Source organism: Girardinichthys multiradiatus, chromosome X (assembly GCF_021462225.1).
Source record: "Girardinichthys multiradiatus isolate DD_20200921_A chromosome X, DD_fGirMul_XY1, whole genome shotgun sequence".
Classification (NCBI taxonomy): Eukaryota; Metazoa; Chordata; class Actinopteri; order Cyprinodontiformes; family Goodeidae; genus Girardinichthys; species Girardinichthys multiradiatus.
Window position 1 is genome coordinate 32,723,246 of NC_061817.1, and position 14,348 is coordinate 32,737,593.

Below are 14,348 nucleotides of genomic sequence, written 5' to 3' on the forward strand. Positions count from 1 at the left end.
AATAAGTCGGGGACAGGAGGTCACTGAACAAACTGTTCTCCATCATAAGCAATCCAGCCTACCCATTTCTGCCCCCCCGCAGAGACAGTGGAGTTCTCCAAAAGACTCACTCTTTGCTGCCTCAAAGAATGCTACAACAGCTCTCCTCTGTCTAACAGGTGACATTTCACTGCTCTTTATGTCTGTACATTCTATAGGAATGTCATACTGGTTACAATATAATATAACCTTGTCTATAAATGATATGCAATTTGTGTAAATATAACTATGTAATGCACAAAGTCCTGAACATACTGCCCTACTACCCAAAGTGGTTTGTTACTTTGATTACTAATCAGTCATAGAGACTCTCCCATTTTATTTTTTGTAACTTTAGACTTACATTTATATACATTTATAATGATCATAATGTTCACAATTAAAATAGGTAAATCATGTTTTTCTTTTTATATGCTATGTTATACAAGACAAAATATTTTCTCACCCAGGATTTATATGAAACATGAAATTATTTTAATCTAATCAAGAAGTTTGTCTCTTATGGGAAATGAGACAGGCATCTCTCATAGGATTATGAAATAATGTAAAAGGAGTTTTAATTTGGAAAAAAACAAGCTTTTATTTACACACAACTGAAAAATATGATCGTCATTACATAAATCAAACCTTTCTTGTAATTGCTGACCAGCTTTTTACTTGTTTCCACTGGTATTGTAACGATTTCTCTTTGAGCTCTTGACAATTAACCTTTGAAGAGTTCCAACTCTTTGAGGATGGAAGGCCTCCTTGCCATCACCCTAATCTTTATCTCCCTTCACCGATTCTCTATCAGAATCTAGCTGTGACTCTGGCTAGTCCATTCCAAAATGTGTATATTACTTTCAGTGTGTATGTATTGCTTATGTTGCCAGATGAATGAATCTGTCTGATCCTCTGCACCTCATCAGTCCATTTTAAGTCTGCCAAAGGTGAAGTAAACTTGATGTTTATGTTACTTCACTCCACAAGGTTGCAAGCTTTCTGTGATAAAAAACATTCTACCACATGTAAGGAAACCTGGAATGTCTGGATCAGGATTTTTTGTCTCTGAAACTGACCCGAATCATTTAAGTATAGACATTAGCTGGTACGGACTCTGAGGCCAATACTCACCTGTCTGTGCCATTCAGGATCCCGTAGTCTCTCCTATAGGTTTTGCTCCCAAAAGGAGTTTCTGCATGACAGGCTAAATATGCAGCTTCACTGTGGAGTTAATTGGGTTATTAAAGCTACAATGTCACAAGACTCATGCGCAGCTTTATAATTTGTTTCTAAAAATGGATTTTGGTCAAAGCATACACATCACAGCTGGTTTTGTCTCTCTCATTCATTGAGGACTGTCTGTCTATACCTGTGCTCAATGTCTGAAGTGCCTCTGCAGCCTCTCTCTGAATGAAAATTACGGTTTAGCAAACCATGTACAACATAACAGGCCATAATTGTTAAAAATTGGCCATGCAAACATGGATATATCTCACGATCAATGCCAAAAACATAACTAGCCATCAGCTATCAGCTAAATGCTTCAAAAATGTAACAGTTAGGCAGCTGTTTACACTAAAGATAAATGTTAAGGTGACGTGGCTGGTAACACAATGCAAATACAACTAGAGATGACTGGACACTCACTTTTCCTGAGCTACAAACACGTCTTTGGATCAAGCCTATAGATGGAAGGTTTGCACACTACTACTTCCCGTAGTCACACCTGATAGGTTTACTATACTGGTGGTCTTATTTCTAACAAATTAACACCTTTAAGTATTCTTTAATGTCACTGTAATATTATGTTTGAGGGTCATATCTTTTTCTGTAATCAATCCATCCAGTAATGTTGTTGCAATGTGTGTGCTATCTTCTTAATTGAAAAAAGTGAGGGCAAACATCAACAGAGTATCATTATAACATAAGACCTCTTTCCAGGGAGACAGCAATACCATATAATCCAGCATTATACCCCCCCACCCCCCCCATCCACCCTTTGTAACACACAACTATATAAATACACATAATTTCATCCTTCACAATTGACCTTCAGTAGGATTTTTTAAATAGTTCACTTCCATAAAAGATTCATTGCCATTTTCTTTGGCTCATTCCAGGATTTTTAGAGCAAGATGACAGCTGGTTGGTCATAGACCTTTATCCTCAGTTATTTTTAAGGATTTAAAACTCATTCTCCAAGTGGGTAATACCTGAAAGATTAATAAATAACTGGTCCAAATATGGAGCTTTACATGAAGGTTGTCAAAGTATCTTATTCACAGTTCACAAGGTTTTTATTTCTCTGCTTTGTGACACAGCTTCTTCCCATAATAAAAAGATCATCAAATTAAAAAAAGCATAATTTATTAATTTAACAAAAACATCAATACTATTAAAAATACAGCATGTAAAAAAATGCAATTGTGGATAAATAAAATATTAAGTGCTGCATTGATTAAGTCAATTAGGTCACAGAAAAATAGCTACACTCAGCATCTTTCTTTGTGTATATCTCAAGTCAGAAAATCACATCCTGCGCCTAGAGAAACTTTGGAAATTGTCCACATGGAACAACCCTAAATACATTTGGCACTTAAAGCTTTCTGTTCTTTATTTGACCAAAAATAATGTTTTTGTTTAATAATAACTTTACCCAGACAGATGGCTAAAAAGGCTCTGATTTAAACCTAAAGATACAAAATGCATTGGCAAATTTACGCACAAGTTGAATCAAGCCAAAGACCAAATGAGAGTAATTACTTGGTGATATTTCAGCTCCTTTCCAATTAAAATTGAAGACAAAACATCTAATTAAAAACACCTTCTGAAACATTTGATCAGTCTGGAATTAATACTGTGGATAAAAAATGTACATCTGTTAAAATGTAAAGATTTTTGTGCATGTGTTATTTCCACCTCCTTTCAAACCTTCCTAATTCACTAAGCCTGAGTCTCCACATCAACAGAGGCATTTGTTCCCCCTTCCATTAAAGGGAACACCATCTAGAGACTCATTATACAACTTATTTCATTTTTCATTTGGCAGGCTTTTTTTTCTTAATATAAATGTTGCTGCTTCTACTGTAAAAAAATTATATCAGTTCCTTCCTATGTTTTTACCTATTTAAGGTCTTCATTACCAAGCAGATTTAAATCCTGACAACTGTGCTGTTTATGACATCTGTAATTGCTCAGAGACTCAACTTTAAGGAGTGTTTTTAGATTAAGATTGTTTTTTTACCTTATAAAATATAATTTACAGTTTTCACCCTACTTTGGGAATCAACATGTAAATCCATCACAAAAGCTCCATTTATTTATTGTCACAATTTCTATTTCTTTGTCTAATCCTCTAAAAAAAGTACATAAAGAATAGTTTTGAAGAAGAAACCCTAGGGTTTGTGTTAACCTAGTGGTCCCCCCCCCCCAGGGAGCAGAATGTTTTTCATGCCCCCCCTAAATTGAGAACCATATGTATTTTTTCTTTATCCATAAATCACTGTATGAGTAGCTGGTACCAGCGTTCTGCATGAATTCACTTGATTGTTAAAGCAGATTAATACCACGATATAACATCTACAACAGCTTTAAACCATTTCCAGGTTCAGTTTATCAACTGGGGTGTAAAGTCTCCAAGTGCCGCCTTAATTTGGTTTCATGCTATCCGCTGCCAAAGTTTTTAGACACGACCGACCGAATTAACAGTGAATCAAAGGGCAAGGCAGGCTTCGTCATATTATCTGATTTTATGTTTTCCTCCATTTTTATGTTTTTTCTTTATTCTGATGACAGCTCTGTTTGCACCAGTGCTGAGCACTTCTTCTACTGGTACAGGCAGCCTGTTGATTTGTTTGAGCACTGCTGCCACCCAGTGACTGGAGGCTTGTTGATTGTTCAAGTATGAATAAAGACAGTTGAATCCATCTTGCCTCTCAAGCTGGATTCGGAGGGGCACATCCACTAATTGAGAAATACTGTGCTAACCTGTGCCCTACCTCTGATCCAGAATACTAAACTTGGTCATATATGTGTATGTCTACCTGTTAATCTGCTTCTGTAAAAAAGGAAATAAAATCCTTATAAAAACTGATCCAAACTTCACACGGGTGCATTGAAATATCACTTTATATGAATTCTTGAATTTGAAGGAAGACGTAAAAGCTGCTAAAACCTTTTGCATGTCTCCATCCTCTTAGATCAGTCCAGGCAGAAAGATGCATCATCTCTCTGACTATCCACACATTAAATTGAACTCTAACATTGGGGTCCCTGTCGACTCTGCTGCTCGTTACAGACTTGAGTGTTTCACACAAATGTGGAAAGATTAAGATGGCAAACGTTTAACCTTCTGTACTTCCAGGAGTGATATCTGGAATTAGCAAATATATGCTAAATTCTCTGCACTTTTATTAGTGCACAATTTGGTTAGACTGCAGATTGTAATGACATGAAATTAAGAAAATGTAGGAGTAGATTGAGGAGCAGATTGGTTTTCAGCAATTTGTAATAATTTACCAGATGAGTACTTTTAACTTGATATCACCCTGCCTTAAAATTCATCTCCAAAACAGGCTGAGCCTAATGATTTGCAGAAGCTGTAATCATTCTTGAACCATGATAAAGTATGTGTTTCTTCTTGACTTATATGATTGTTTGTATCCAGGCTGACTTACCCAAGGCAGGCTCAGCACAGTCTTTGTACTGCTCAGGGGTGCAGTAGGACGCATCACCTGGGTACAGAAAGGGTAATGTACATTACAGAAGCTATTGAATCAATGTTGGTGTTTAAACATGAACTTATTGGAAAACTTAACAAACTAAGTTTTAACACGTGGATGAAAGATACTTTCTGTGAGAAACGGCCTCCTTGTACCTCCCAGGTACACCTTGTACTCTTAGGGCTTTTAAAAATGCCAACAACTAATCCAGCATTGATTTGTTATATCAATATGATGCTGGTAAATCCCCTGCACAATGCTGCAACCTTGCTGAAAACCCTTGTTGATGAATGCACGCTCAATACATCATCACATAGTACAACAGGGGTGCTTACCAGGCATGTGCACCATCCTGCAATTGCAGTTCTCCACAATGTAGCGAGTTTCACAGTCAATCCTGCAGGCCGTTACACTGTAGACCTGAAAGAAGCCCGACTCCAGAGCTTTGGACTCACACTCTCCCCAGGGGGGAGGCAGGTAGGTCAGCTAAGAGGGAGAAGAGAAGTGGAAGCTCATTTAATTTTCTCTGTCAATTGCAAAAAATATTTTAAATAATTTTATTTCTTAAGGCAAAGAGGTTTTTAGACCATACTGGCTGTATGTGAAAAAGGAATTGTCTCCTCGTTAAATCATGGATTAACTGTTTAACAACATTCTTTTGGAGTTCAATTTCCCTGGCTGAATTACTCTCAGACCTGTAGCATGAAGAAATTGCTTAAATAGAACTTTTCTAGCAGTATGAAGTAGGCTAAAAGATCTCAAAAAGCAACACATACCATAATGTGCCATAATAAAAAACAAAATAGCCTTTTCTTTTCAAGAGACTACCTGGCAGGTTTCCATGAATCAAACAAGAAGTTCTAAAACCTTAGTCTCAAGTTGTCTTTCCTAAGTCAGCATCCAACTGTCCAGTTGGATAAAGAGGAGGAAAGTATTAGGAATCATCATGAACTTTTGGAAAATCAAATCTGCTTTTGCCCATCTGATAAACAACACAGTATATAGAATTTCAAAGTGAGATTTACAAAATGTATATAACATGAGAAAACAATGGTGCATTTGAGTACATGCAAACATTTGAAGGTAATATTGGGATCCCAGAGCAGCAGAGATAATACAAACAAAATGAGAAGGGCATCACTGTCTTGGTCTCAGTGTTGGAAAGATGGAAATATGCAGTGAATTGTGCAAATGGAGAAACAGTCAACTGTGCAAATATGTGTTGAGCTATTAAACTAACATTTAGGTTATCAGTCAGTACTTTGAATGTTAAAAAGTTTTAATGGCTTGGGGAAATAAACTGTTACAGTTTGGGAGGGAGGGCCCAGACATTCAGTACCTGATTCTGGATAATAGAGGGGTAAGAAACAGGGTCTTACAATTCAGTATGGTCAAATTTTGCAACCTGTCAATGTCTTCCCTTGAAAGGTTGGGTTGCTCATTACATGTGATCAAACAATTTCAATGGCTTTTAACAGCTTGTATAAAGGACATCCAAGACAAACAAAACAAAACAAAACAAAAAATACAGAAGAACTCTGTGAATTATAAACTTCCAGTAATACCAACAGTTCTCCAAAACTAAATGCTTAGTCCTTGAATTCCAACTATTGCATGGCAGCAGAAAAGTCCAAAAACCAAGTTGGCATTGCAGAAACCAATTCAAGAGTTAGCCACACTCAGTCAAAAAAATCCCCCAACATACAGTGAGGAAAGCACATACAAATGCTCCTGTGGCTGTGAAGGCTGGGACAACAGATGAGAAATGAGGGACACTGGGCTGAGCAGCATGGAGGCCCATCTGCTCTACAACACAGGCATCGAGGTCCAGCCCTGCTCTGTATCCATCACCCTCTGTTCCCAGTTTTTTTCGCTGTCATCTTAGTGCATCCCAAGTGAGTCAGCTTGCTCTGCCAAAAGATCTTTTTTGAAAGGGTGGAGCATACAAATGGAGCATTCTGTCAGAGTAAGCTTGGCTCCACTCTGCTTGATGGTAATGGCAGAATTTGAAGTCTTGGCTTGCTTTTCTAGGTGTTCTTGTTTCTCTGCTTCAGGGTGCAAGATGGAAGATATTCTTTTAGTAACACAAGAGAAGGACAATAAATTTCAACTTAATCCAATTGGCATTTCTGTGTCCAGAAGCCTATAGCCATTTGGATGGAGCTGAATTGTTTCTTGTAATAATTAAATATGCCTTTCTCAAAGCCAGCAGCAAGAACAAGCCATATACTGACATTCAGAAGCTATTAATTATGTCAGAGAATTAAAAAATCTGCTCCTTGGCAATCCTTAACCTTTCCAATCACCTTTAAACCTCACCTAATCTTTACTTCTGACCTAATTAGAGTTAGCTGTAGCTGATCCAAGATCTGATTAATTCTCTGTAATCAGATAATATAAGGCGCTTAATATCACTTTTCACTATGCTGATACCAGTGGACCCGATTGTGGTCTTATCTAATAAAAGCTGAGGCTTGTGGGCCACTCAGTGTGTTATTAATCAATGCCCCATTCCCCTGTTATACCAGAGCGATACTTTAATTAGGCCATGCAGCTCTACCAAACAGGGACACTGTTAAAAAGTAGATAACAGCGTGAGTTACAATGAGGTCATCCCATTAGTGCTGCCTGAGTGAGCTGAAATGCAAATTGTGAACAATGGGTTTGAGCAAAACCACCCTTTTGTGTTATTGTTGTATTTCTGAGCAGAGTGCTAAGCAGCAACACAAAGAGTCTGGATATCAATTAAGAGTCTTCCTGGAAAAATAAAGCTGTTTTTGTTCATGTAAAGAATTACTTTCGCCGCTACAGGAACAACATGTCCTTTTAGTTTCATTTAAAAGCCTACAGCAAGCCAATTCTGAAATCAGAGAGGACTCTTCTCTTTCCCGAGTTTTATACAGGAGGCTCACTTGATTAAAGCTGCTTTGATGTAGATCTAATGCTATTAGGTAAAATCAACTGATCCGGTTGTGGCATTTTCACAGAGGACAACTTGTCTACGCCTTGCCAGTCACAGAACAGGGCTGGCAGACAAGCAGCGTCCCTGAGAGGCTCATTACCCAGGAGGCCTACCCATTGTTGAACATGTCTCCTCTCTAACTGTTTAACACCTTAACACACTAAGCTCTGATGTGGGAAGGTCACATTTAAAATTTATTTTAAAAACGTCCCATAATTCTTAACTGAAATATCTCAGTTGAATTTTCAAGATGATTTAAGTTAAGTGTAGATTGACTGGCTTTAAAAGACAAAGACAAAATGTGTATGGCTTTATTCTGATTGGCACATTCTGGGTTTGTTATCTAACATAATAGTAGTGATGATGCATCAGCAGGACTGGACTGGGACTTCACTGCACAGTTTCAACAGATTGTCTGAGATTTTGGTCCTGTTTGGCAAGATAAAAATCACACAGCTGATGTGGAGCTTTTGACTGCGAATCCCTTGTTTCATCCCTTCCCAGAGGTGATCTGTGGGATTGGGATGAGGTGACTGTGCTGGCCATTGTAGTGCAGCAACCTCATTTTTGTAAAAAAAAAAAAAAATAGAAAATGGCTTGAGATAATAGGAGCTTTCTGGCAGTGCGTTATCCCGCTGGAAGTAGCAATTAGAAGATGGGTGCACTGTAGTTTTATTTGGTCAGCAACCATAGTCATGTAAGGCGGTGCCATTTAAACATAGCCCAGTGAATACTGAAGGGTCAATAGCATTTTAAGAAAATACAGTATTGCCCACAGCATTAAACTAGCACCACCAGCCTGAACCTTAGAGACGAAGCAGGATATAACCTTACTTCCATTTTATTCACGTCATTTTGAGATCCTACCATCTGAATATTGAAGCTTAAATCAAGGCTCTTTGGACAAAGCAATGTTTCTGATTTATTCTTGTCCAGTTTTGGAGAGCCTGCATGAATTGTAGCCTCAGTTTCCTGTTCTTAGGTGACAAGAAGAGCCCCTGTGAAGTCTTCTGCTTATTGTTTTGTGCATATCTTTTGTTGTAAGAAGTGGTTGAATGAGCTGCAACTTCCTTTCTATATTTTAAATCAGTCTGCTCATTCTCTTTTGACCTCTGACATCAGCAAAGCATTTTCATTTTCAACTGGCATTCATTGTAAGTTTTCTCATTTTAGGACAATTTCTGTAAACCTGACATCTGGTTGTGTGTAAAAATCCTAGTACATCAGCACCTTCTAAAATACTCAGACCAAATACAAATCCCTTTTCTTCCCCATTGTGATACTTCTTTAAACTTCAGCGAGTCGTCTTTTACCAAACCTAGCTGCATAGATGTAGTTACAGCAGTTTGACTGGCTAATTCCTTATTTGATAGGAAATTGAATAGTTGGGGTTAAGAAAATGTTCAGCTCAAGAATCGAAGTGATTTAAAATGTTGGAGTCATAAGAACAAGCTGAGAAGGAAGTTCAACACTATTTTTAAGAAAACTTACAATCCCCACTTTCTGTTTTCAAAAATAGTTAATACAAAGCTTGACTGCTCAAAGTACAGCTAGACCTCATCTAAGGTGGTCCTATCCCAAGGGTATTTAATTATGGTCCTTGAGGGATGCTGTCCTGCATGATTTAGATGTTTCCCTGCTTGACAACACTTGATTTGAATGAGGAGGTCATTAACTGGCTAAATGTGGTGCCACAGAAGTAATTCGATTTTTTGATTCAGGTGTGGGGAAGTGCAGACACAAATTGTAAATGCTTACGTGAGCACTTGAGGACCGGCCCATCTCTAGTTTAAACCCAAGAATAGCAGTGAAAATGCTTTGTTTGTTTCACCAGCATTGAAGGTTAAACAGATCACAAACTGTGTTTAAAGGGAATCCCTATTTAGTGTAGAATTATCCAGTTCAGGTTTAATCACTATGTATTTTACTGTTACCTAGAGGTGACAAAATGCAGTTTAAATTCCTTACATAACAAACAAAGCAATAAAACAATAGAAAATCTCTTTAGTTTAGCAGTGAACTGGAAGATGCACATCAGATGCCAACATCAATCTTCTGCATATAAGCCAAAGGCATATGCAAATCTATTGTATAAAAGAAAGGTTTCAGAACAATAGCCACGGTCCATAACAATATTTTATTACAGTGTTTACAAATCTTTATTCTGTTTGTCCTTTGTTTTTCTTCTTGCGGGTACCCAAACTTCTGCCACAGAGTTGATTTCAAAGCTTCAAGGAAACGTTTTAGTACAAAATCAGCAGAATAAGGTGATGCTAACTGCAAGGCAGATTAAAGTCTAACACTAATATAGCATTACTCTCAGAATGTTACTTAGTGGTAGTTCAGAGCCACAAACTGCCACTTAAAACTCCAAAAAGTGGAAAGTTGTTGGTAGAGTGGATTTTGATTGCACCGATTTCCACTACCAAAAAGAAAGGAAAAAAGCTGTAAATGAGATTGCAATCAGCAATCTAAATAAATAATTTATGGCAATTGTATAGTTGTTATGCTCCAAAAGTGAATCAGTTTAACTCACAGGTACTTCCTAATAATCCAAAGATCTTTAATATTAAGTGCCTGCAAGATGTGCCTCATATTAACAGTAACCACTCACACACACAAAGCAGCAATGTGTCTGCTCTATTCAAGCTTAAATCAGCGAAGGACCCTGGGCAGTTGTGATGGTTTTAAGTTGTATCTTAGTTCATATACACTGAGAAATATTTTAATTGTACGTATAAGAATTACCTAAAGGCTTTGATGTACTGTCTCACTTTGTGTCTTAGTGAAGACAAAGAGAGACACTTGTTGGATTTAGCTACATTTATTTCTGCATGACGTTCCTCTAATGATGCAGTGCATTCCCTTTCCCTTTTTGTCTTCTTTTAACCTTCAGCACTGAAGGCCCTATGCCTTTCCATAAACTTTAGCATAACTGAATTTAACAAACTGAGCTAGGTACTGATCAGTGCATATGGCTCCTCATGAAACATATTTAAACATTCTGTCCTGAAAGCCTTTTGCGGTCTTTTTTAAGCAGAAAACTCAACAATCTTCTACTTCTTTGCACTTATAAGCTACTACACTTAAAAGTTTCATCTTAAACAACTATAATGTAATACACACACACAACAACAATACCATTTACTTAGTTTCACTGTGGCATCATAGATAATCTGAAAATAATCATCTGATCCAATCCGTCTGGATGGGATACCATCTACAGTGACTCCCCAGCTGTTCCTCAGCACACACTTTGGTGCTGACAACATTGATTTAGGGCCTTCTGCAACAGCCACATTGACTAAGCTGTCTGAGAATTTTGCAGAGTTTTTACTAAATTTTTTTGTAGGATCTGAGGGTTCAATACAGTAGAAATAAAACAAATGACATGGAGGATTTTTAGTCTAAAACTGCATTAACCCACTGGGATAATTACCATTATATTATAAATGTTTGTGAATTTGTTTCAATTAATTTAAATTTCTGTATAGGTAATCCAAAAGACTTTAACTTTTCAAACAGCTGTTGTCAGATGGAGGGTTCAAAAACTTAGTTCTGCACATAAAAAGGTTTCTAAAGCTTTCCAAAAACACTTTTAAAATATATGCATACATTCATATAATTCCTGCAAGAAGTTGTGCTGAACGTTTTAGTTGTAGTTTAATTTGTCATGAAATCTCTAAAAGGGCCTCCTCAAAGCCCTGGCCTTACTGGAAATATGTGGACTGTGCTTAAGTCCTGTGCCAGGGTGGATTCTGCCAAGGAGACAGCTAATCGAAATGAACTCTACCAATTCTACCAAAAAATGTGGAAGATATCCAGCCAGAAAGATGCCATCAACATTTTGATCGGGACAAAAAGGCCGTTGATGTTGAAGGATTCTGGCAATATATGTACAGTTAAACCTGATATTTACATACACTGCATACAGAGACAAATAACATTGTTCTTACTTATTGTCTGACATTAAACAAGCCCTCTTTTAGGTCAATTAGGATAAACACTGTTATTTCTATTTGCCCTATGCCAGAATAATCAGAGGGAGATTGACTTTTTTAAATTTTAACTTTCAAAATTCTGAACTTTACCCAAATTTATTTTGTATTTAAAATAATTGGAGAACCCATAAAGAAAACCTTTACAAAAGTAAACAAACCTAACCACACTGACTGAATTAACTGGAAAGGAAACAGAAAATAAACTAGTAAACAAGAAGAGTGCAAAGGAACAAATAATAAAACACAATTAAACACAAAGATACTAAAGAGAAATAAAACTAGAGAATCCAGGGAAGACCAAGAACTATAATAATTACAATAATAATAATAAACCATACAAAGTAATAAGAAAACAACCATAAAAGAACTTAAGAAGTAAACACTAGGAGGATACAAAAACCAAAATAGAAACTTCTAAGCAAAAGGTAAACAAACACAAAGCCACAAACAGAGTCCAAAAATGTCACTTCGTGACACACCGATACACAGATCAGTTGAGGTTAAGTGCCTTGCCCAGGGGCAGGAGTAAGCTGGAATCAGATCCACAGTTTTCAGATTGCAAGATGACTACTTTTCCCACTGAGCCACAGTCACCTTGCTTTGAATAATTTTGAAGAGACATTGATCAAATACCACACCAAAATCCTTCGGTTTGGCTTGACAGATGAGCTCAAACATCCAGTCTATGTATGGCTTGATGCAAGGAACCATGCTCTCCAGGGCAATGATGAGGCACTTTGTTTTCTCAGAGTTCAAATAAAGAAGTTTGTTTGATAAACCAGATTGGGATTTCTTTAAGGAGCTCAATTTAGACAGTTTCTAGAGAGAATTTGTGAAGGAGCAGAACAGATGAATTTCATCTACTCAAAAATGATAAGATTATGAAAATTATTAGTGTACTCCATATATAAAATGAGTAGAATCTGGTATGATGTGGTTTATGTGGACTCAGACGCCTAAATGTGAATGTTCAGATCTGAAATAGTCTAAAACAGTTCCAGGAAGGTATGGAGTCTCTTAATTAAGTGTGGCATGATCAACAGTGTCAAAGGTTGCATTAAAGTCTGACAAGACTAAAACAGTAAATTCCCCAGTGCAACCATCACTGGACACATTAAGCAAACAGTTTCTGTTAAATTAATTTTCCAAAAAGTAGATTAGGATTAATAAAAAGTTATGTTTGGTTCCAGAAAATAAAGCACAGGTTACCCTGTAATTTATAAACAACCCTATTATAATTTAGCTGAGAGGAGTCCAAGCAGGTTTTTTTATTTTTTATTACAGACAATATGTTTTAAAAGGGGCACGGACAGAGCTGGTTTGGATCGACACATTAACAAGATGCATATAAAGAGGCCATTATCAAAAACTTTCAGAAACAAAGAGGCTGACAGAATACTAAAAAGTCTTAAAGACAATTTTATATTTTTCAGAATGACACTGATATCTTGTGAATTAACAAGTATGAAGGACAACTATGACTGGGAAGAAGATTGATAAACAGAAGAACATTGAAGATTGTCAAGTTATTACAGTCCAATTTGGAAAATGCTGGCATGAAAGGAAACATTTAAATTACTTCTATCAAATATAACCTTTGAATGGTTTTTGTTTGAGGAAATAAAGTAAGCAATGTAAGCAGTTCTGGGGGACCTCTCATTCAAACACCAGCTTCAGCCGCTTCTTCAAAAAGCAAGTTGCTTTGTTCTTGGGGTTTTATGCACATTTTTCAGCAAAACACATTCATCTCTTGGACACAAAGCCCAACTTCATTAACTGTATGATGGCTGGACATTCCCTTTGTGTTTATACTCACACATTTGCATTGAATTGTATTGTAAGCTGTTCTCTTAAGTCTTTTCTCTTTTTCTAAAATAGGAGAAAAATAAACAAATCCCAAAGTTGGAAACTGTTATGTGAACTCTATTTTGTTTTTCTTCCACTTCACAGGTAGCCATTAAAAAATTTAACTGATGTGTAATATTGCATCATGGAGTTTGAAAACTATCTAATCAGCTAAAGGAAAAGGAAAGCCAAGGTTTAAATGAATAAAAAATGTGTTTTCATAAAAATGCAGAAGTGCAGTGATTTATCAGTTTCATAGACCTTTGCCAGTTCATTAAAATAATTGGCACTGATACCCATCATTTTTAAAATGTGTAATCTAGCTTGCTGGTTGCACAAAGTAACAGGCTGGCATTATGCAGATAATGCCAGCCTGCAGATGTTGGACAGGAAGATATTTACCAATCCTGATCTAGATCTGAAAGCTTCCTTTTTCATAAACAATGAATAGATTATAGGTTTTTAGCCTTAGCTGCTGGAGGACATTCTGACCACCTTTTCACACTCCTACTACTCTTCTTTTATGCAGTACTTAAAATTAGTCATGTTAACAACTTTGTTTTCTCTCTTCCTTTTTTTCACAAAATATACACGTACCCCAATACTAATAGGGTTACCTATGTATCTTTCCCCAAAACACCAAACAATGGAGCTTTGAAGAAACCACTTAAGAAAACAACAAAAAAAGCAAATGGATGGAACAAAAATACAGAAGCATAAACACTAAAAGTTAGAGGCACACCAATAATTGCAATTACTGGATGATTCTCATAGGGGGTCAAAAACAAACAAATATAT

General features: G+C 36.7%; 1 protein-coding gene across 4 annotated transcripts in view; it reads right to left on the bottom strand.

Moving 5' to 3' along the window:
- LOC124863215 (acid-sensing ion channel 2-like) overlaps positions 1–14,348 on the bottom strand; it is a 599,660-nt gene that overhangs the window by 22,843 nt on the left and 562,469 nt on the right. For all 4 annotated transcript variants that reach the window (XM_047357513.1, XM_047357512.1, XM_047357514.1 and 1 more), the window contains 2 exons: positions 5,078–5,228; positions 4,698–4,754 (listed from right to left, as the gene is read on the bottom strand). In XM_047357513.1, coding sequence (XP_047213469.1) covers positions 4,698–4,754; positions 5,078–5,228 — 208 coding nt within the window. The remainder of the gene's footprint in view (positions 1–4,697; positions 4,755–5,077; positions 5,229–14,348) is intronic.